The sequence below is a fragment of the Notolabrus celidotus genome, chromosome 5 (genome assembly GCF_009762535.1).
Source record: "Notolabrus celidotus isolate fNotCel1 chromosome 5, fNotCel1.pri, whole genome shotgun sequence".
Classification (NCBI taxonomy): Eukaryota; Metazoa; Chordata; class Actinopteri; order Labriformes; family Labridae; genus Notolabrus; species Notolabrus celidotus.
The window spans coordinates 2,890,357-2,911,812 of record NC_048276.1 but is presented as its reverse complement, the minus strand read 5'-3'; the positions used below and the strand labels follow the sequence as shown (position 1 = coordinate 2,911,812).

Genomic DNA, 21,456 nt, shown 5'->3' with positions numbered 1-21,456 from the left:
ACATGAAGGCCTGCTCATCATACCTAAAGTCTCTAAAAGTAGTATGGGAGGTAGAGCCTTCAGTTATCAGGCCCCTCTCCTTTGGAATCATCTACCAGTCAGGGTCCGGGAGGCAGACACCCTCTCTACTTTTAAGAGTAGGCTTCAAACTTTCCTTTTTGATAAAGCTTGTAGTTAGAGCTGGATCAGGCTTGGACCAGGTCTTAGTTATGCTGCTATAGGCTTAGACTGACACACTGGGATCCTGTCTTTCTCTCTCTCTCCTCTCTCTGCCTGTCTCTCACTTTAACTCTCCCTGTCCCATTAAAGTTACTAACCATAGACCTTTCTGGAGTCCCTGAGCTCCCTTGTCTCGTAGGTTCCTCTGGATCTCTGCTGTAGATTCATTTTTGGGGTCTGTAATTTCTTTCTTTCTTTCTTTCTTTCTTTCTTTCTTTCTTTCTTTCTTTCTTTCTTTCTTTCTTTCTTTCATCCCTCCTTCCTTTCTTCCTTTCTTTCTTCCTTCCTTTCTTTCTTTCTGTCTTTCTTTCTTTCTTTCTTTCTTTCTTACTTTCTCTCTTTGTTCTTTCCATGTTTCTTCATCCTTTATGTCTCCTTTTCTTATCCCGTCCTTTCTTTCTGTCATTCCTTCACCATTTATTCTCCTATTTTTCTTTCTTCTGGTCTCCCTCTCTTTTCTCTTTTCTTACACCTTTCTGGAGTCCCTGAGCTCCCTTGTCTCGTAGGTTCCTCTGGATCTCTGCTGCTGTGGACGTGCCAGACTCCAGCTGCTACAACTACTACTATCCGTCTCCCCACTATCATCTCTCTCTCTCTCTCTTCATCTCCCTCTATCCCTCTCTCCAACACGGTCTCAGCAGATGTGTGTCTAACATGAGTCTGGTCCTGCTGGAGGTTTCTGCCTGTTAAAGGAAGTTTGTCCTTGCCACTGTAACTTGCTAAATGCTGCAAAGTGCTCTGCTCATGGTGGATTAAGATGAGATCAGACTGAGTCCTGTCTGTAAGATGGGACTGGATCTGATCCGGTCTTGATGTTGGGTCTTTGTTAATAGAACATAGAGTACGGTGTAGACCTGCTCTGTTTGGAAAGAGTCTGAGGAGAACATTTGTTGTGATTTGGCGCTTTATAAATAAAGATTGGTTGATGATATTTTCAGGTTGAGCAGGTCTACATCATGAAATAGATAACTGCTGAGCTCTGGTTTTGCATTCGCACGATATCACTCTCATGTTTTACAAGGACACTCGAACATAGAGTCAAAAAGCCTGCCCTGGAAGAAAGAGCTGCATATGGAACAGGGAAGGTTACTCCACCTCATCTTTTATTTGTGTCTGGGGGTTAAATGGGAAAATACTACTAAATATGTAATGATGCATGAACATCTTCATCCCTCAGCTGTTAAAGACAAAAGGTGCATCATTTTTAAATGCATGTTGAATATGGTCCATGCTTTTGTTTATTCTAAGAATCATAGTAGTTTCACCGTTTTTCATTTCTAACATACTCATACATTATAGATCTATGTTATAAATGTTGTGTCAGGCAGAGCTGGCACCAAAGCTCCTATGAGGCTGCATTACAAGCACAACAGTCAAATGGTTATGTCCCAAAGTTACAGTCCTGTCAGTACACGCCTTGTATCACCACAGAGAGTGTTGTTTCTGTTAAAAAAAAAAGCTCTGGACTTGAGCATTGTTGGAGGATAATATTAGCTTTAGCAACATTTTCTGTCATGTCTGGCTTTTGTTCCCTGATCCCATATCTTTAAGAAGTGAGCCATTCTCTCCCAACGGAGGACAAGAGGAACTATCAAAGAGGGCATAACCATTATTTCAATATACATTAAAAAGAGCCTTTTTTTTTTATCACACTCCTGAACCAAACCCATGGGTCTCTACTCCATGTCTAATGAATGGTAACCTTCCCTATTAGTCACACTAAGTAACAGGTAATTGGGAGTTAAATACGAATTTAGAATACGCAATTTACCAAATAATTGGAGCCATTACGCAAGATAGGAAACACTTAGCATATGGTAATTTAGTTAAAAAGCTAATTGTGTGACTCATTACTTCAAGTTAATGCACTGTGGGATCAGGGTGGGAAATGAGCTAAATGTGTAGTTTCCATGATTTCCTTAAATGTTAGTTATTTCATATGAATTATAATCATCTATTTAATAGTTATTATAATTTCATTTTTTCAGAGAAAAAAAACTTTTTTGGGGTATTATTCTCCCAAAAGCCTTTCTCTTATCTGTGGAATCTGCTGGAGAAGACTTCTGAGATCTAATATAACCAAGCGGCAACCTCCAGTCTTAAAATATGAAGCCATGAGGAAGTGCTAAAAACTGCAGTTCCTCAAGAGTCCACTAGAGGCTGGCTGCAGAAACACAGATTGATTGACAGGCAGGAACACAGTAGCTGTTAGCGGAAAGGCTTCAGGCCCGCCTCTTTACCTCACACTATCTCGACAGAAGTTAGGTTGAGTTCAGCATTTCCAATATGGCACCAGTCGACGATCAACTTCAGAAACAGATGTGTGACTTCATGGATACTAATGTACGTCCATTTATTATACAGTCTATGGGTTAAACCCAATTCGCAAGGGAGAAGCACAAGTTCCTTGGCCCCATAAATCAAGCATTCTTAATTGGCTCTAACAAAAATTCATGACTTTATCTTTGTTGGTTCCTCTCTCGTTAGGGTCGTTACTTCCTGGTCCCCCTCACATCTGCTCTACGTTTGAAAGTGTTGAAGGAGGAAATCTGTGTTTACAGAGAAGGAACTGTAGTTTTTGAATCCTACTGTACACAATCAGAAGACCAGAAAGCGGCTCTAGAGCTCGTTGTATTTTCAGTGTTTTGCCCAAATAAGGGCATGCCTGACTTGATTGACAGGTGGGAACACTGTAGCTGTTAGCGAGTAGGCTATAGGCCTTCACAGCCTGGTTCAAAAAACAGTTTGAGTCTGAAAAGCTCATTTCTCTATCAGCACACACTGTACAGGGGGTGAATTATTTTATAACCTGTTATTTATGAAGACATTAAACTTAAGAGTTTTGCCCAAATAAGGGCATGGCTGACTTGATTGACAGGCGGGAACACTGTAGCAGTTAGCGAAAAGGCTAAAGACCTGCCTCTTTACTTCAAACTAGCTTGACAGACGTTAGGTTGAGAGCAGCATTTCAAATATGGCGCCCACCGACGATCGGCTTCAAAGCAGATGGGTGATGTCACTGATACTACGTTCATTTATTATACAGTCTATGAGTTCAACCCGATTCTCAAGGGAGAAGCACAAGTTCATTGGCCACATAAATCAAGCATTCTTAATTGGCTCTAACGATGTTTCGTGACTTTGTCTTTGTCAGCTCTTCTCACGTTAGGGTCCTTACTTCCTGGTCCCCCTCACATCTACTACATGTTTGAAAGTGTTGAAGGAGGAAATCTGTGTTTACAGAGAAGGAACTGTAGTTTTTGAATCCTACTGTACACAATCAGAAGACCAGAAAGCGGCTCTTGAGCTTGCTGTATTTGCAGTGTTTTGCCCAAATAAGGGCATGGCTGACATGATTGACAGCCGGGAACACTGTAGCTGTTAGCGAAAAGGCTTCAGGCCCACCTCTTTACCTCACACTAGCTCTACAGAAGTTAGGTTGAGTTCAGCATTTCCAATATGGCGCCCACCGATGATCAGCTTCAAAACAGGGCTTCAGGAACAGATGGGTGACATTACGGATACTACGTCCATTTATTATACAGTCTGCTGTGGACGTTCTGGACTCCGGCGGCAACAGCTTCTACTACTCATCTCATCACTATCACCGCTCCCTCTCTCTCTTACTCTCCTCTATCCCTCTTTCCAGACCCAACATGGTCGAGGCATGATGGCAGTCTAACATGAGTCTGGTTCTGCTCAAGGTTTCTGCCTGTTAAAAGGAAGTTTTTCCTCACCGCTGTAACTAGCTAAATACTCTGAGGTGCAATGCTCATGGTGGATTAAGGTGGGGTCAGACTGAGTCTTATCCTGTCTTGAAGTTGAGTCTCTGTTCATAATTTGACATAGAGTGGTCTAGACCTGCTCTGTTTGTAAAAGCATCTTGAGATAATGTTTGTTGTGATTTGGCGCTATACAAATAAAGATTAATTGATTGATTGATATGGTTTCACCTGGTAAAGAAAACTTTTAAGGGTCTGAGAAGGTGGGCACATAATAACCCTTTTAGTTTTGAGGCCTGCCTTAGCTCCACTCCTTCACCTGTGACTAGAGAGTAAGGTTGAGTCAGCATTTCCAATATGGTGGCTGCAATAGCTGCAATAGCTTCTACAAAAACCAATGGGTGATGTTTTTGAGACTACATCCATGTTTGCTAAGGTACATAACAGGCTGGGTTGAATTGTGGCTTCCCAAATGTAATGTTTTTATACAGCTTTACACAGAGAAACACACATTCAGCCACACATGAGCAAAGGGGGTTACATAATCCTTAAATGTGGGTTTTCCGGTGTCATAAAACTATTTACATCTTAATAAAGGCGAAGGTATTCAGTGCTATGGCAACAGACATCAAATATGTTTACTTTTACACACTGATGCTCTGGGCTGCAGTCCAATGACAAGCACTCTTACAACTCTCTCACAACTCCCACACTGCCTCACTCTTTCTTTCTCTCCCTTAAACACACAAACACACACAATGCTCCACGGCTCCGGCTACCTTCTATTCTGGTGATCATAATTATTTGATGACAGAGCTTCTGGTTTCTCAACCATGCTTTTGTGCACTCGATCCAGCTGTGAATAATTTAGCATGGAGAGCTAGAAAGGTGGTCCCTTAAAACAGCAGGTGCAGTCAAACTCAGGAGGCAGGACACACACACACAGAGAGAGCTCTATCTCCACCACTCATCCACCCACTCCTTACACACAGCTCCACAGTCGTGCTCTCCTTCTCAGCCTGCATATCAACATTGTGTCTTCATCCTTCCATCAATACCAGCGACCTGGGTGTCCAGAAGTTCCTCACATGGACTGACCCCTTTCTGCAGTCCTCAATCAGCCACCATGGAGGAGCTCCAGAGAAAACTGAATCAGCGTTATGAAGGCGCCAAGCCCAGGAAGGTGAGTTGTTTACTTTCTTTCAAATTCATGTGTTTTGAAGTATTTTTATCAGCGTCCTGTGCTGAGAAGAAGACATATTGAGGTCATAACCGAACTTTCTATTTACAGAATATTGAGACAGTTGTCTTAACATCAGTGGGATATTTCTTATATCATATCACACAAACAGCTGAAGCTGGTGTGCTTGAAGATAGTTCCTCAGCTTCTCCCAGCATCTGACATCCTCAGACTGACAGAGTGATACAGGATGTTAACTCGCACACTGGATGTGCCTGTCTTCTCTGATCCAGCAGCACTTTGCTTTATTCAGAATTCTTATTTCCCATGCTAAGCAAACTGTGCACATTAGTCATACAGCTGTCAACATTCAAGAACATCTTTTCAGCAAGAGAAAGCCTCGAGTGTGGAGTAAAACAAAAAACACCTTTGACTCAAAAACCACAGGTGAGGTTCAAGCTGGCGTCGTCCTACAGCGGCCGGGTGCTGAAGCATGTGTACGAGGACGGTCAGGAGCTGGAGAGCCCAGAGGAGAAGTATCCTCACAGCTTCGTTCACCGCAAGATCCCACCAAGTCACCTGGAGATGGATCAGCTCTGTGGCTTTGAGGATACTCAGGGGGACCCACAGGGTGAGTGGGAGGTTATTCTGTAGCAGCATCAAACTAACATCATCATGCTAATGTTTGTAAGTATGGCCTGTGTGAGTTAGCATCACAAAGACCATGAAGGAGTTTACATGCTTCCTGTGGTTTCCATGAAATCACCTCGGCTTGTTGCAACAAACTTTTCAAAATCTTTCATAGTAATATATTAGGTGCAGTTTATAAAGCTGTGCACACTGAAAATAACAGCAACAATTTTAACATTTAGCTCCAAACATCTTGAAAAAATGTAGTGTGAATTTTTAAAAGTCACTTCTTTATCACATTTAAAGTAATTTGTGAGTCACATTTTTTTTGTCATGATAAATATACTGTTAAATATAATTGTTAAATGTAAATCTACATTTTAAATGTTGCATCTAAATGTTAAATGTTGCATCTAAATGTTAAATACAATTTTAAATGTTAGATATAAATGTTAAATGTTAAATCAAAATGTTAAATGTTGAATCTAAATGTTAAATGCAATTTCAAATGTTAGATCTAAATGTTAAATGTTAAATCTAAATATGCATGTTAAATGTTAGATCTAAATGTTAAATCAAAATGTTAAATGTTAAATCAAAATTTAAATGTTAGACCTAAATGTTAAATCTAAATATACATTTTAAATGTTAAATCTAAATGTTAAATGTTAAATCAAAATGTTAAATGTTGAATCTAAATGTTAAATGCAATTTTAAATTTTAGATCTAAATGTTAAATGTCAAATCTAAATATACATGTTAAATGTTAGATATAAATGTTAAATCAAAATGTTAAATGTAAAATCAAAATTTAAATGTTAGACCTAAATGTTAAATCTAAATATTCACGTTCAATGTTAGATATAAATGTTAAATGTTAAATCAAAATGTTAAATGTTGAATCTAAATGTTAAATGCAATTTCAAATGTTAGATCTAAATGTTAAATGTTAAATCTAATTGTACATGTTAAATGTTAGATCTAAATGTTAAATCAAAATGTTAAATCTAAATATACATGTTAAATGTTAGATCTAAATGTTAAATCAAAATGTTAAATGTTAAATCAAAATTTAAATGTTAGACCTAAATGTTAAATCTAAATATACATGTTAAATGTTAGATATAAATGTTAAATGTTAAATCAAAATGTTAAATGTTGAATCTAAATGTTAAATGCAATTTTAAATGTTAGATCTAAATGTTAAATCTAAATATACATGTTAAATGTTAGATGTAAATGTTAAATCAAAATGTTAAATGTTAAATCAAAATTTAAATGTTAGATCTAAATGTTAAATCTAAATATACATGTTAAATGTTAGATATAAATGTTAAATCAAAATGTTAAATGTTGAATCTAAATGTTAAAGGCAATTTTAAATGTTAGATCTAAATGTTAAATGTTAAATCTAAATATACATGTTAAATGTTAGATATAAATGTTCAATCAAAATGTTAAATGTTAAATCAAAATTGTGTTAAAAATGTTAGACCTAAATGTTGAATCTTAATATACATTTTAAATGTCAGATACAAATGTTAAATGTTGAATCAAAATGTTAAATGTTGAATCTAAATGTTAAATGTTAAACACAATTTTAAATGTTAGATCTAAATGTTAAATCTAAATCTAAATATCCTACTGCTTACAAGGGGGACTGCTACCGGTCAAACATGTGCACTGATTTAGCAGAAAATATTGGAAAGGCAGTTTTGGAGGCCATTAAGAGTTTCTCATAAAGTTGTTTGAAGAAGCTATATTTTCCACAGTGAAGTTATGCATGCCTGCCTACCAATTTCATTAGATGCACTGTTATTTCACTTGTACAAGAAACTACAGCAGAGGTTCAGGTGATCTGTACGCTCAATTGTAGCTGTTAAGTAGAACTGGTGCTATCACAAGCAGCAAGGTTAGCTTAGCTTAGCATATAGGCTGGAAACAAGGGGGAGAACGGTTAGTCTTGCCCTTTCCAAAGTCATTACCAACACAAAAAGCTATTTCTAAAACATGGAAGTTTCAGTTGCAGTAAGCTATGCTGCACAATAACTGCTACTAGCCACAAGTGAAGCTGCCATTACTTTAGCTTAGCATTAAGATGTGAAACAGGAAGCAGAAGAGCTAATCTTGCACACTGTCCCAGCACTCTTGCAATGTTAAGCATGTAAAGTTTTGAGAATGAACCAGTTGGGCTTCTTGAAAACATGAGTACAATACACAGAAGATTTGGCTATGCTAGCTTATGCCAGCTGACAAAGCTAGCATAAGATGGGTGGTTAGCTAGGTGGACAGGTAACTTGTTAAAAAATAAAAATAAGAACTACAGGAAATAGGCAAATGTAGACTACAAGATCTGACTTTATCCTGACAACATGTTTTATGTTGTACCCAGGTGTCTACCCTCCCACGGGGCTCATCGCACAGAGAATAAACGTCTACAGAGGAATGGCCGGATACAAACCTTCAGCCGACCAAACCGGGGAAGCAGAGGGAGACGGCACAGTAAGTAAAGCTGCTTGCATGGTTTGGATTTCACTAAACTCTGATATTAATCAACATCAACTCAGATTAGATATCTCAGTAGCAGAGCCAGTTTTGTCTGTCAGAATGTTAAGTACTTGGATCTGTCTTAATGTCTTAATTCATTCCCTAGTGCAACGTAAATGAAGTGGAATTGAAAAGTAATACAATTTTGATGAATGTAAATACAATGTCTCTTTTGTTACATAATGGATAGGGATAAAGAATAGTTGGGTAGCAGTTTAAAAACATTTGATTTAAATGACAGCTTCATAATGCCAGAGTAATGGTTCAAAATCGGCCATTTTTAAAAGGCGGAATAAACGGATACTCTTATTTCCTGTGCATTGTTAAAGCCAGTAAACCTACCTTTACTACATCTCAGGGTGATGTGATTGAGCCTGTATTATCTTATAAATACTCATAATTGATGATTCACTGTCATATATTGCAATATAAAAACAACAATAACAATACAGACCTGATCAAAATCTTAAGACCAGTTGAAAAATAGCTAGAATTTGCATTTTGCACATTTGGATCTTAATGAGGTTTTAAGTAGAGCTACAATATGCAAAAGCAAGAAGGGGGAGTGAGACAAAAAGCACTTTGAAAAAGTAATTTATTGAAAACATTAAACTGAAATAGGCTGTTTATCAGCTGATCAAAAGTTTAAGACCATCACTCAAAAAATAACAAAAAACTCTCCAAACCAGAACAAAAAAAATGTTCTCAGTAGGACTCAGTAATGAGGAGCTCCACCGTTCTTGTTAATCACTTCAAAAATTCGTTTGGGCATGCTTGATGCGAGTGTTTCCAGGAGGCTAGTGGGAACATTGCTCCAAGTGGTGAAGATGGCTTCACGAAGGGCATCAACTGTCTGGAACTGACGGCCATTTTTATAAACTTCCCTTGCCATCCATCCCCAAATGTTCTCTATGGGATTTAAATCAGGGGAACATGCAGGATGGTCCAAAAGAGTGATGTTATTCTCCCTGAAGAAGTCCTTCATCAAGCGAGCATTGTGAACTGCAGCGTTGTCCTGTTGAAAAACCCAGCTGTTACCACACAGACGAGGGGCCCTCAGTCATGAGGGATGCCCGCTGCAACATCTGCACGTAACCAGCCGCCGTTTGACGACCCTGCACCACCTGAAGCTCCAGTGTTCCACTGACTGACAAAGCACCCCAGATCATGATGGACCCCCCTCCACTGTGCCGGGTAGAAAACATCTCAGGTGGGATCTCCTTGTCATGCCAGTAACGTTGGAAGCCATCTGGACCGTCAAGGTTCAATTTTTTCTCATCAGAGAATAAAACTTTTTTCCACCTTTCAATGTCCCATGTTTGATGCTCCCTGGCAAAGTCTAAACGGGCAGTTCAGTCAGACAACTCACGTTTACTTAATAAGTTTATTGCAGCATACAGTATTGTGTTTGGCGTGTGGGCTCCGAATTTCATTACTCCTCGTAGATTATTTAAATGCAGACATTAGGAGCAATGAGATAGGACTAACCCCCTCGGAGCCCGCAGGTGGAAGCCGGGGAGGAGGTGGGGACAAACTTCACACAGCACTGAGCAGAACAGCAGGAGCACTGCAAGCAGAGGCAGAGACAGGGAGGCTTGCCGTTTAAATAGACCGCCGAATGAGGATGTTGAGATCAGCTGATGGAGAGGTGGTGACGTGTCAGTATGATGAGCGCGGCTCGAGTTGTCTGCCTGAACTAGCTTGCAGGCGGCGCTCCATTTTTGTGGCATTGAAGGAGACGAGGTCTTTGAACTCGTTTTTTGTTTTTGAAACCCTTTTCCAGCAGATGCCGTCTGATGGTTATTGCGCTGCAGTCGGCACCAGTAAGGGCCTTAATTTGGGTCGAGGACCGCCCTGTGTCTCGACGGACAGCCAATCGGATCCTCCGGCTCAGCGCTGGTGTAATTTTTTTGGGTCTACCACTTGACTTTTTTGTTCCATAATGCTCAGGATCTTTCAAACAATTGAGAATGACTGTCTTACTGCGTCCAACCTCAGCAGCGATGGCACGCTGCAAGAGGCCTTGCTTATGCAGCTCGACAATCCGACCACGTTCAAAAAGAGAAAGCTTCTTAGCTTTAGCCATCAGGAGGGCATGACAGTGTGAATGCCTGACAGAAAATGAAAATTTGGAGCAGATATTGACTTTTATAGCCTGTGGTCTTAAACTTTTGATCAGCTGATAAACAGCCTATTTCAGCTTAATTCTTGTTTTCAATAAATTACTTTTTCAAAGTGCTTTTTGTCTCACTCCCCCTTCTTGCTTTTGCATATTGTAGCTCTACTTAAAACCTCATTAAGATCCAAATGTGCAAAATGCAAATTCTAGCAATTTTTCAACTGGTCTTAAGATTTTGATCAGGTCTGTATATACATTTTAGATTTTAAACAATGTCTTTGTCCTTTTATACCCATGTTTTAATTTATCTATTCTATTTGTTTTTCCTTCTTACAACAACCTTTGCATATCTATTGCATAATTTATTTTGTGTAAAGTGTCTTTGAGAAACTTTGAAAGCACTTTTATTAATAAAATGTAATATTATTATTATAAATGAACCAAAAATGCAGAAAATGTGTGACTGTGCAAACAGATAATTGTGATGTAGAACCAGAAACACTGTCCGTTTCCAAATGTTCCTATTCATGGATGAGATGCCTAGACTGTGCATACTATTCCTATGATTCCTTGTGATTTAGTGTCTCTAAAATCCTTTAAATAGCGCTTGATCACCACACTGCTTTTTTGGATATATTTACATAAAGAGAATTATCATAAGAACTGCTATTTGGAAGTGTTGGTATACCCTGCAGAGCATTTCAAGGCTGCATATGCTGAAAACAGACATGCCAAAATAAACACATGCTGAATCACCAGCCAACATAATGCACTTCAGTAATTAATTCCTACATCTTAGAACAGAAAAAGCAATCAGGACTTAAATTAGACAGTCTGTGGGTGATCACAGCATCGACTGCATGCTGTACGAACTATACAACAATCAGAGCGGGACAATAACGGCAGCAAAATAGTGAATCTGAGTAGAAAGAGGCGATGTCGCTGAGCTGCTGTGACAGTGGCTTCATTAGTGCAGGGGGCTGAGAGGGAGGTCAGCGACGTCGCCTGCTGGCTTAGTGTCAGTTTCATTCTTTTATCCTCTAAACAAAGGCATGCTTGGCCCTGGTGACCAAGGCCACTGTTTATCACATTTATCAGTGGAAAACAGCAATCTGGATTTAGTTGATCCCTTTTAGAGCTTTAATGAAAGGACGGCATGGTGGTCAAAGAGGAGCTCGCCGCCTGTAAGGTCTAATGAGTTCCCCCCCTACATGACTCAGATGTTCTGTTTCTGTGGTTTATATTGGGGAAGATTTACACAAGAAAAAAGTTACTTTTATTTTTGATTGTTTGAAAGTTTATAACTGAGATTTTGGGATCAATGGTGCAGAGGTTAAAGAGGGAGGGTAATGAAAGGTAACTTAAGGGCCTTCCATGCTTTCACAAGATGATGTGTAAGGCTCATAACATCATCAAATCTCTGGTTCTGTATTGAGTAACACAAAGGATGATGGAAAAAACACAGATGGGATACTTCATGGTTAAAACATTTTGGGATCATGCTATTTCACAACTCTGGGTGTTATCTTTGCATGTTTAAAGAAATGGATGTCACCCATCTGTTTCTGAAGCGCTGATTTGAAGCCGATCGTCGGTGGGCGCCATATTGGAAATGCTGAACTCAAACTAGCTTCTGTTGAGCTAGTGTGAGGTAAAGAGGGGGGCTTTGAGCCTGCTCGCTAACAGCTACAGTGTTCCCACCTGTCAATCATGTCAGCCATGCCCTTATTTGGGCAAAACTTGGAATCTTAATATCTGCTAAACTGCTGAGCTATGGAAAAATTCACCCCCGTACAGTGTGTGCTGATAGAGAAATGAGCTATTCAGACTACACTCATTTTTTGAACCAGGCTGTAAACATGTTTATTTCTGCTGTAAAGATCGTCTTTTTTGAATGGGTGTGTATGTGGTTTCCAGTACATCTGGAACCAGCCTCAAGTGGACACTCAAGGAACTGCAGTTTTTTAGCACTTCTGCATTCGCTCTAGTTAGAGGTTGCCTCTTGATCCAAATGTGGCTCGACAAAACAAGCTGACAAAAAGGTGTAGAATTCAAGGTTTCAAACAGGAATAATTATTGATAAAAAGCAAAGAAAATAACTAAAGTAATTGCTCATTCTCTCAGGATGCTACTGTACTGACATAGGCATAACACACCCACTAAGTCAGATGATTAAGCTTGTGTATTTATTTGCTATTCCTCAGGAGGTTACAAGTTACAGCTGTCCTTTTAAATGCCTGTAACTGTATTGGAATCATTGATTTTGAAAAGTGAACTACTAGTTATTGCTAATAGTAGTGGAGTTACTTTGTATCATGTTACTCACAGCGTTGGTTCAACCAAGCTGATGCAGAAGTGCGAAAACTGCAGTTCCTCGAGTGTCCACTAGAGGCTGGCTGCAGAAACACAGGAAACCACATACACACCCATTCAAAGAAGATGATCTTTACAGCATTAATAAACATGTTTACAGCCTGGTTCAAAAAAATGATTTTAGTCTGAATAGCTAATCTCTCTCTCGGCACACACTGTACGAAGTTAATCTTTTTATAACTTGTTATTTTTCAAGATAATAAACTTAGGAGTTTGGCTGACTTGATTGACAGGCGGGAACATTATAGCTGTTAGCAAGGAGGCTAAAGGCCCGCATCTTTACCTCACACTAGCTCCACAGAAGTTAGGTTCAGCATTTCCAATATGGCACCCGCCTATGATCAGCTTCAAAACAGCTCTTCAGAAACAGATAGATGACGTCACGGATACTACGTCCATTATCTATACAGTCTAATAGTTTAACTCAACCCTCATATGAGATGCACAAGTATATTGGTGCCATAAATCAAGCAGTCTTAATTGGCTCTAACGACCGTTCATGACTTTATGTGTGTCGGCCCTTCTTACATCAGGGTCGTTACTTCCTGGTTCTCCTCTCCTCCAGTGTACATTTGGAGAGAAAGAACTGTAGTTTTCAAATCCTGTACTGTACACAATCAGAAGACCAGATAGCAGCTGTAGAGTGTGTTGTGTTTTTGGCTGCACTAAACTGGAAGACCCCTTCTGAGATGCAAGGATAGCATTTGGGGAATCTGTTAAATTTCTATGCAGCGGTTAAATCAAATACTTAAAGCTAAGAATCACATTCCGTTCACTGGACTGATGCAAGATTGTCTTTTTCCCTCAGTCCTCTGTTTTGGATTTTGGCAAGATAATTATCTACACCAGCAACCTGCGCATCGTCAGAGCACCACCGAGGAACCCTGAAGCGCTTCGGCACCAAACAGTACCTTCTGTGGACTTAGAGGGATACCCAAAGGCGAGGGAGAGGGGGAGCCGGAGGAGGGCTAAAGCTCTCTGTACACAAGACGGGGGGGAGAAACAGATCAGCGACTCAGAGACTAAGGTAATGATCCTTGGCCAAATTATTCTCAGTGGTGATGTAGAGGTTTTATCACCCTGTTTCTGCTTCCTGGTGTTCTCACTCTCCTTCTCTCCATTTCTCTGCATACATCTCCACTCACCCTTTCTTCACTTTATCTCTGCTTTCAGGAGAATAACAGCAGGGTCTACTGTGCAGACATATTGTTGCAATTTGTTCCCGTTCACAGAGGTTTTTGTTTTTTTCTTCCTCTCATCCCACAATCTCCTCTGTGTTTCCTTGTAACTGCCACCTTCTCCGCGCCCCCACCCGCTGCAATAACCACCATCCCATTGTCCTGGTGTTATCTGTCAACTGTGAACAGATAGTGATGAGTCCACACTTTTTGCTCTGCCCTTGCAGCATTTGCTTGCCACTTGCCAGCCTACAAGGAGACCCAGCTCCAGCTATTATCCCCTCCCTCCCTCCCTCTCTCTCCCACTCTCTCTCTCTCCTCCCCGGCTGATTACTGTTCTCTTCTCCTCACTCCCTCCATCCTTTTTCTCACCTCACTCGTTATTTTCTCATTTTCTCCGCCGCTCGAAGAAAAAGTTCACTCTCAGCTTTCTTTATTTGGCAATCTCACTCCTCTTTTATAGCTTCTTTTCTTCATCATCTTTGCCTTTGTTCCTGAACTCCACGGTAGTTAATTTTCCATCGTCTTCATTTGGAACAGAGGCTTCGATTTGTACTTTGCATGTGCATACATTTTGCAACTCATAACTTAATCTACACCTACTGTGAGACCGGCTAAATATTACAGTGTAGTGGATGGATATATCAGCTCCTTCTTTGTACCACTTTAAAGTTCAAAGTCTTCTTTGCACCAGACATGCTGAGGATTTGATATTACGTTTCTCTCTCAGACCCTAGCAACGACAACAACAGATAAATATAGGAAAGCTAGAAAAAGATTTTGCAACAGTGCAAAACTTTGCTATAGGGGCGCTGGTGGCCTGGCGGTCAAAGCGCCCCATGTGCAGAGGCTACAGTCCTCGCCGGGGGGGTTGCCGGTTCACTATTAGTCTGAACTATAGTGAGCTAGTGGAAACCATGCAACAACCTCCGGCAGAGAGAATTGAAGCCAATGCGGAAGTGTTAAAAACTGCTGTTCAAGGCGTTGGTGGATCAGCGGTCTAAGCGTCCCACATATAGAGGCTACAGTCCTCGTCGCAGAGGTCGCCGGTTCGACTCCCGGACGGTCGACCATTTCCTGCATGTCTTCCCCCGATCTCTACTCCCCACATTTCCTGTCTCTCTTCAGCTGTCCTATAAAATAAAGGCTAACTTTAAAAACTTTGCTGTAGTGCAATTTAAAATCAAAGTGAGTGTGTGTGTTTCAGTCCTGAGGATGACAGACCTCAGCGTTGATGTTGGTGGGGGGGGGGTGTGAGTGACCGGGTTAAGTCTGTGAAGGGGGCCACTATAGGAAGAGGGGGGTGTTGGAGCTATTTACATTGTTTTGTATGTTTGATTATTTTTACTTTAATCAATTGATTTATTTATTTATTGTTATTTAATTTAAAGTAATTCACTTTGATGCCATAGGGGTATTAGTATATTTATTAGGAAACTTTGTGACGCTGGCTTGCTTGCATAGTAATACGTTTATTACAAGAAAACAATACCAGTATCGAACAAGCACCCGGAATGCTTGGGAGAACAGCTCTGCAAATCTGCTGACTCCCAGAATGCTGTTGACCAACACCTTTTATAGGTCTGTGAACCAATGACATAGCCTACTAGTGAGTCCAAACGTATCTTAACCTCTAGTTATTTATTATACTCTCCTGGGCTCTGCTGGCCTAAGGGTTACAAAACTTGTCCATGCATGTCACTAAATTGGAAGGGGGTCTCAATCTAATTTCCTTGAAAGTCTGGGGCAACATAGGTTTCTCCTTGACTTGTTTTACGTCAGTTACTTATTTCCTATCAGATACTTCATCCTGTTAAGAGATTTAAAAACCCTTTAGCTGGTTCAGGTTTGATTATGAACATCATACAAATGTTTAGCCTTAAGTTAGACAAACTTCCCGCAGTGCTGCTCTCTGCTGTGTGAACACTGTATAAATATCTCCTGATTCCTTATTCTATAACGGCGCATTGTTCCATGTTTAATGGATGGTGGCCTTATGTGAGTTTTCTCTCCATCACCTCATTGTTTCTGCGTGCAATATAGATTTAAACTAAGTTTTACACTTATAATATTCTGTTGTCCCTTTCACTTTAAGCTACGAGTCTCTTAATTGTAAAGGGTTATGTGTAATATTGTCATGAAGTCACCATCATGCAGACTTTGGGTCAATAAGGAAAAACAACAAACATTCGACTATTCATCGACTATGGGCAAAATCTGATTAATCAGTTTTCAACTAAGCAAATCCTTAGTCAGGCTCACCCCTAGTGACAAGTATTACATTGATTTATAAATGATCAGTGTTAAGCTCTAAAACATGTGCACAAGCTGATCAGATCATCCTTTATCCTAGTTTTTAAAATCCTCCAATCGAATGAAACAATCCAGTTTCAGGCGACCCTGAAGCTCAAACCAAGAAGAGGGAGCAAAGACATTAAAAGCACTTTTACCAAAGACAGAGCGAGTCTGAGGAATGACAAAAATAATTTGTCCATGGGACCGAAGATGACAGCCACTGACAGCTTTAGGAGTCAATAAGGATATAAGATAGGAGGGGTGGACACCGGGGATGGGGAATGGTTTTTACAGGAGATTTGAAAGAGACGCTACCTTTTGTTTGAGTGAAGCTTTTGTTATACAATAAACCACCAAGAGACTGAATACTTGGCTGGACATTGACACTTTTTTGGACACTGTGTAAGATCCACTCTCCCTGTGCCCCCATGGCAGGGTTTTGATTTGAGATTTAAGTTTTGTAAGTTGACCAAGTCAAATAGCCACTACAAAGTAAAAAAAAAACACCCTTTAAAGTGGAAGTTGTGTGGATGCAAGGTGTGACATTACATGTGAAAAGGATGGTTGGATAAAGATGGAGAAAGCAGCTGGAAAGTCCTACAAAACAGGGAGAGAGTTCAGCATTCTGACTGCCTGGTGGATACAACTGTCCCTCAGTCTGCTGGTTCTGGACCCGGAGACTGTGTAGTCTCCTTCCTGATGGTGACAGGCTGAAGAGGCTGTGAGACGGGTGGGGGGTGGGAGGGGTCGCCTACTATGCGCAGGGCTTTTCAGGGGAGGGAGGGGAGAGTAAATGTCATGGAGGGAGGGGAGAGAGGCACCAACAGTCTTCTCGGCTGTTCTCACGATGCGCTGGAGGGTCGTTCGGCAGGACGCAGTGCAGGTCCCCCGTACCACACAGTGATGCTGCTGGTGAGAATGCTCTCCGTGGTGCCTGCATGATGGGGGCAGGGGCTCTAGCTTTCCTCAGCTTGCAGAGAAAGTCGAGGCGCTGACGTGCCTTCTTGGCCGCAGACACTCTGTCTGATCGGAGATGCTCCTCTGCAGGTTCTCCACAAGGGTGCGTGCTGTCACCTCTACTGTTTATCCTTTACACTAATATGTGTCAGAGCAGACATGAAAACAGATCCATTATAAAGTATGCAGATGAGTCTGTCATTGTTAGTCTGCTTTATGAAATTGAAACCAGCCACAGTCCAGTCATTGATCAGTTTGTTGAGTGGTGTGAGGAGTCTTACCTTCTGCTCAATGTTTCTAAAACCAAAGACATGCTTATTGATTTCAGAAGGAATAATCACGAGTGAAACGACTCAAATCAAGGGTCAGCCTATTGAGTCTGTGCAAATTTGTAAATACCTTGGGATCGTCATTGACATGAAACTAAACTTAGGCAAGGCAAGGCAGCTTTATTTGTATAGTGCATTTCATACACGAGGGCAACTCAATGTGCTTTACATTAACACATTAAAAGCATTGGAGACATTCAGACAGGCATAAAAGAACACAATTAAAATGACAAATATGATAAAACAGAAAAGAAAAGGAAAATTAGAAATATATTAAAAATGACATTAAAATTTTAATTTAAAGTGGGTTAAAATAATCTAAGATAGGAAGGCAGTGGCAAATAAGAAAGTCTTAGTCTTTGATTTAAAAGAGGTGAGAGTTGGAGCAGACCTGCAGCTTTCAGGGAGTGTGTTCCAGATATGTGGAGCATGATGACTAACGCTGCTTCACCATGTTTCGTTCTGACTCTTGGGACTGAAAGCAGACCAGTACCTGATGACCTCAGAGGTCGAGGTGGTTCATAAAGTAGTAGCAGATCAGCCTAAACCATTCAGTGCTTTATAAACCATCAGCAGGATTTTAAAGTCTATTCTCTGACAGACAGGAAGCCAGTGTAGAGATCTAAGAACTTGAGTGATGTGGTCTACTTTTTTGGTCCTTGTTAGGACTCGAGCAGCAGCATTCTGTATGAGCTGCAGCCGTCTGATGGACTTAGAGGCAAACTGTGCAGCAGTGTGTAAAAAGGCTCATCAGCGTCTGCATTGCTTGAGAAAACTAGCTTTCTTTCACGTTGTTGAACAATCATGACCATGTTCTACCTTTTATTGTGTCCTTTTCTTTAGTCTCATGGTTTGGCCAAATCACTCTGAAGGAAAGGAACTCTTTAAACCAGATTGTTAAATGGTCAAGCAAATTGATTGGTGAGCCACAGGCATCCACAGCATCCCTGTACACTAATCAGGTACAGCGGATAGCCACCTCTATTTTAAATAATGCCTCACACCCTCTGCTCAGTGATTTCCAGCTTCTACACTCTGGACGACGGTTTTTAGTCCCAAGGTGCAGGACACAGCGTCACAAGAAAAGCTTTGTTCCTGCTGCTATCACTAAGCTGAACAAGCAATAGCTTTTTATTTTCCCACACAGTCAGCCTCCAATCTTATGACTTGAGCCCAGAGTGTCTTATTTATTCATGTGATTCTATCGTTTTTATTGGTTGACTGTTCTCTGATATGCTTTTTAAATGGAACCTTGAGCACTTTTATCATTTTATCATGTTTATTCATTTCACCATATTTAGTGTTAGATTAGTTTTAAGATATTTTTGTATGTTTTGCACATTAAGTAGTTTGTTCTGTCTGAAGTCTATCTTGTAACTTTGTATCGACTTAACATCTCACTGGCTGCAAAACAAGTTTACCTACGGGTACAAATAGAGTAACCTGAACCTGAACCTGGCCAGTGATGCGGTGTTGGTGGTCCAGGTGAGGTCTTCAGTGATGTGCACATAATATGATCACCTCATGTAAGTTTGAAAACAAAGCATCAGCCTTGTGTGTGACCATTCCTTGTGAACCTCAGCTGAGCCTGAGATGACTCGTCTGATGCTCCTTTAAAATAAAACGCCTCATGCAGCAGTATCAAATCCTTGCCCGTGTAAAGGTCCAACTTTGTTTCTCTGTCTCGCTCTCTCTTTTCTTAAAATTAAGATTTAGTTAAAACAAACAAACAACAGATCACTTCTTCATGCACAGACGGTGCTGCCTGGAAACAGGTTGCAGAAATAAATCAAATTCCGAGTCACGTTTAATGTCATTATTTTACTCCTGCTGTGCACAAAAACAAAACTTATGACTCCAGATATTTTATACAAACTTCAGATTACCTACACACCGGCATCGTGTATACAGCACAGCCACAGAGACTCTGCATGGCTGCTGGAGCAGAGGTTTTATGACTTCATTAAAGTGATTTGAGCAAGTGCTAACAGGTGCAGGTTTGAAGTGGTTTACAGAGGAGATCATTTCACATTACCTCAAAGTGTTGCATAAATGTCATCGTGGGGGAGTGTGGGGGGGCTTTTGGTCGTAAGGGAATCATATGCCAGCTTGTAGTAGAGCCGTACTCGACCTACAAGATGGCTTAATGAGACTTACTGTGAGACATTCAAAGTTTGCTAGGAACTAAAGCTTATTCACACTAAAAGGTGCATTTCCACAAAGTGTTCGGGGGTCCTTTAGCCCCCAGAACTACTTTACCCTGAACTAAAAGGTTCCTGTGCCCCCATTGTTGTCTGCATTTCAACCGGGTAGATTGTGCAAATCAGGCCAGTGACGAAAAAAGAAAAGTACACACACATACAAAAAAGATAGAACAAATAAAAACTAATGAAAGAAAGAGAAATCAAGTGAATCACAGATGGAAAAACAATGACTGTGAATAGTTTTTGGAAAATTTTGAAACAAAAAACTCTGAAAAAATATTTTTGAAAACAAAATTTTAATTGGAAAACAAAATAAAACAAAATATTTTTTAAATTTTTTGGAAAAAAAATTTTTGACAAGAAAATTGAAAAAAAAAAATTGAAAAAAAAAATGTTGATATTTTTTTTTTTTTGACAAAACAAAATTTGACCAAAAAAAAATTTACAAAAAAGATTTGACAAAAAAGTTGACCCGGAGCCTGTCGAAAAAATTAATTTTCCCCAAATTTGAAATTGTGTTCCAAAAGCAGAAAAAACTTGGAAAAAAAGTGAAAATTTTGCACCTGTGGTTAAAAACATGGAAAAAGAAATGAATGAATCAACACGTGAGAGGAGATAAGCGCAAGTAGCAAAGACGTTTCAACACGGCTTTAAAATCCTTTTGAACTCAAAAAGCCGTGGCAGAGATCGGCCGGTGTTTTGGTTTAAACAGCGACCCTGTTAACTGGAGACTCTCAGCCGGATGCATCCCTCATAAACGTCTTTAGACCATCATTAAATATCTGATGAGGATATTTTGAAATCTTAATAAAAACTAAACTAGTTTGCATTCCCAGGAACTCCCTCTGTGTTTCAACAGCTGTGTAAACTCCACAAACACTGACACGTTCAGCTGAAGGTCTCCAGTTTACAGGGTCACTTTTAAAACCGGAACACCGGGAGGAGAGACGCATTCACGGTGGGCTGAGAGAAGACTACTGTTACAAGCTGCTAAATCAAGAGAATCACAGCTTCTTCTTTTGAAAAGTACACACACATACAAAAAAGATAGAACAAATAATAACTAATGAAAGAAAGAGAAATCAAGAGAATCACAGATGTGTGTGATGTTATTGTGGACGGCGGGCGGAATAAAAACACTGGGGTTAATCTACCAATCAGACACGTTCAGCATTGCAGGCCCTGCTCCCCGAAAAGTACTACCTCCCTAGCAGGGGCTTTTCAGAGGGGAGACTATCTACCCCTGAACTAAATTTAGACCCTGGGTCCACCGGTTGAAACGCACGTATGTCAGGGGTAAAGTCCCTCTGGTTGAAAAACGCCTTAAGGAGACAGGGATTCAAGTCCTGGATGGAACTAAACGTTAGGTCTTCATGGAGCCTTTTCGGAGATATGAGGATAAGTATTATTTCAGTGTTGAGCTGCTGGCTGCAGATTCAAAAAGTAATCAAAATTATACTCTAAATGCCACAAGAAATATCCACAACAGATCTAACTTTCCACCTCTGCATTATGAAAAATCTCCTCCATCTGCAGCACTCACTCTAAGCAGCCAGCCTCCATCTCCAGCTTCACTTTCCCTCCAGGTTCAGAGGTGAACAGCATTTGGTTTTTGTCACATGAATATTTAAAAACACTTCAAACCTCAACAAACCACTTCCCCCTTTTTTTACACACTGAAATCACACATTACATCCTCACAG

The 21,456-nt window shown here is 40.2% G+C and overlaps 1 protein-coding gene across 1 annotated transcript; it reads left to right on the top strand.

Moving 5' to 3' along the window:
- The first annotated feature begins 4,660 nt into the window (after nucleotides 1-4,660).
- Nucleotides 4,661-17,205, top strand: LOC117812661 (glutaredoxin domain-containing cysteine-rich protein 2). Its single transcript, XM_034683566.1, has 5 exons — nucleotides 4,661-5,124; nucleotides 5,569-5,752; nucleotides 8,144-8,253; nucleotides 13,599-13,817; nucleotides 17,122-17,205. Exons 1-5 carry the CDS (start codon nucleotides 5,068-5,070, stop codon nucleotides 17,203-17,205), a joined length of 654 nt encoding a protein of 217 aa, XP_034539457.1. The 5' UTR covers nucleotides 4,661-5,067.
- The last annotated feature ends 4,251 nt before the right edge of the window (nucleotides 17,206-21,456 follow it).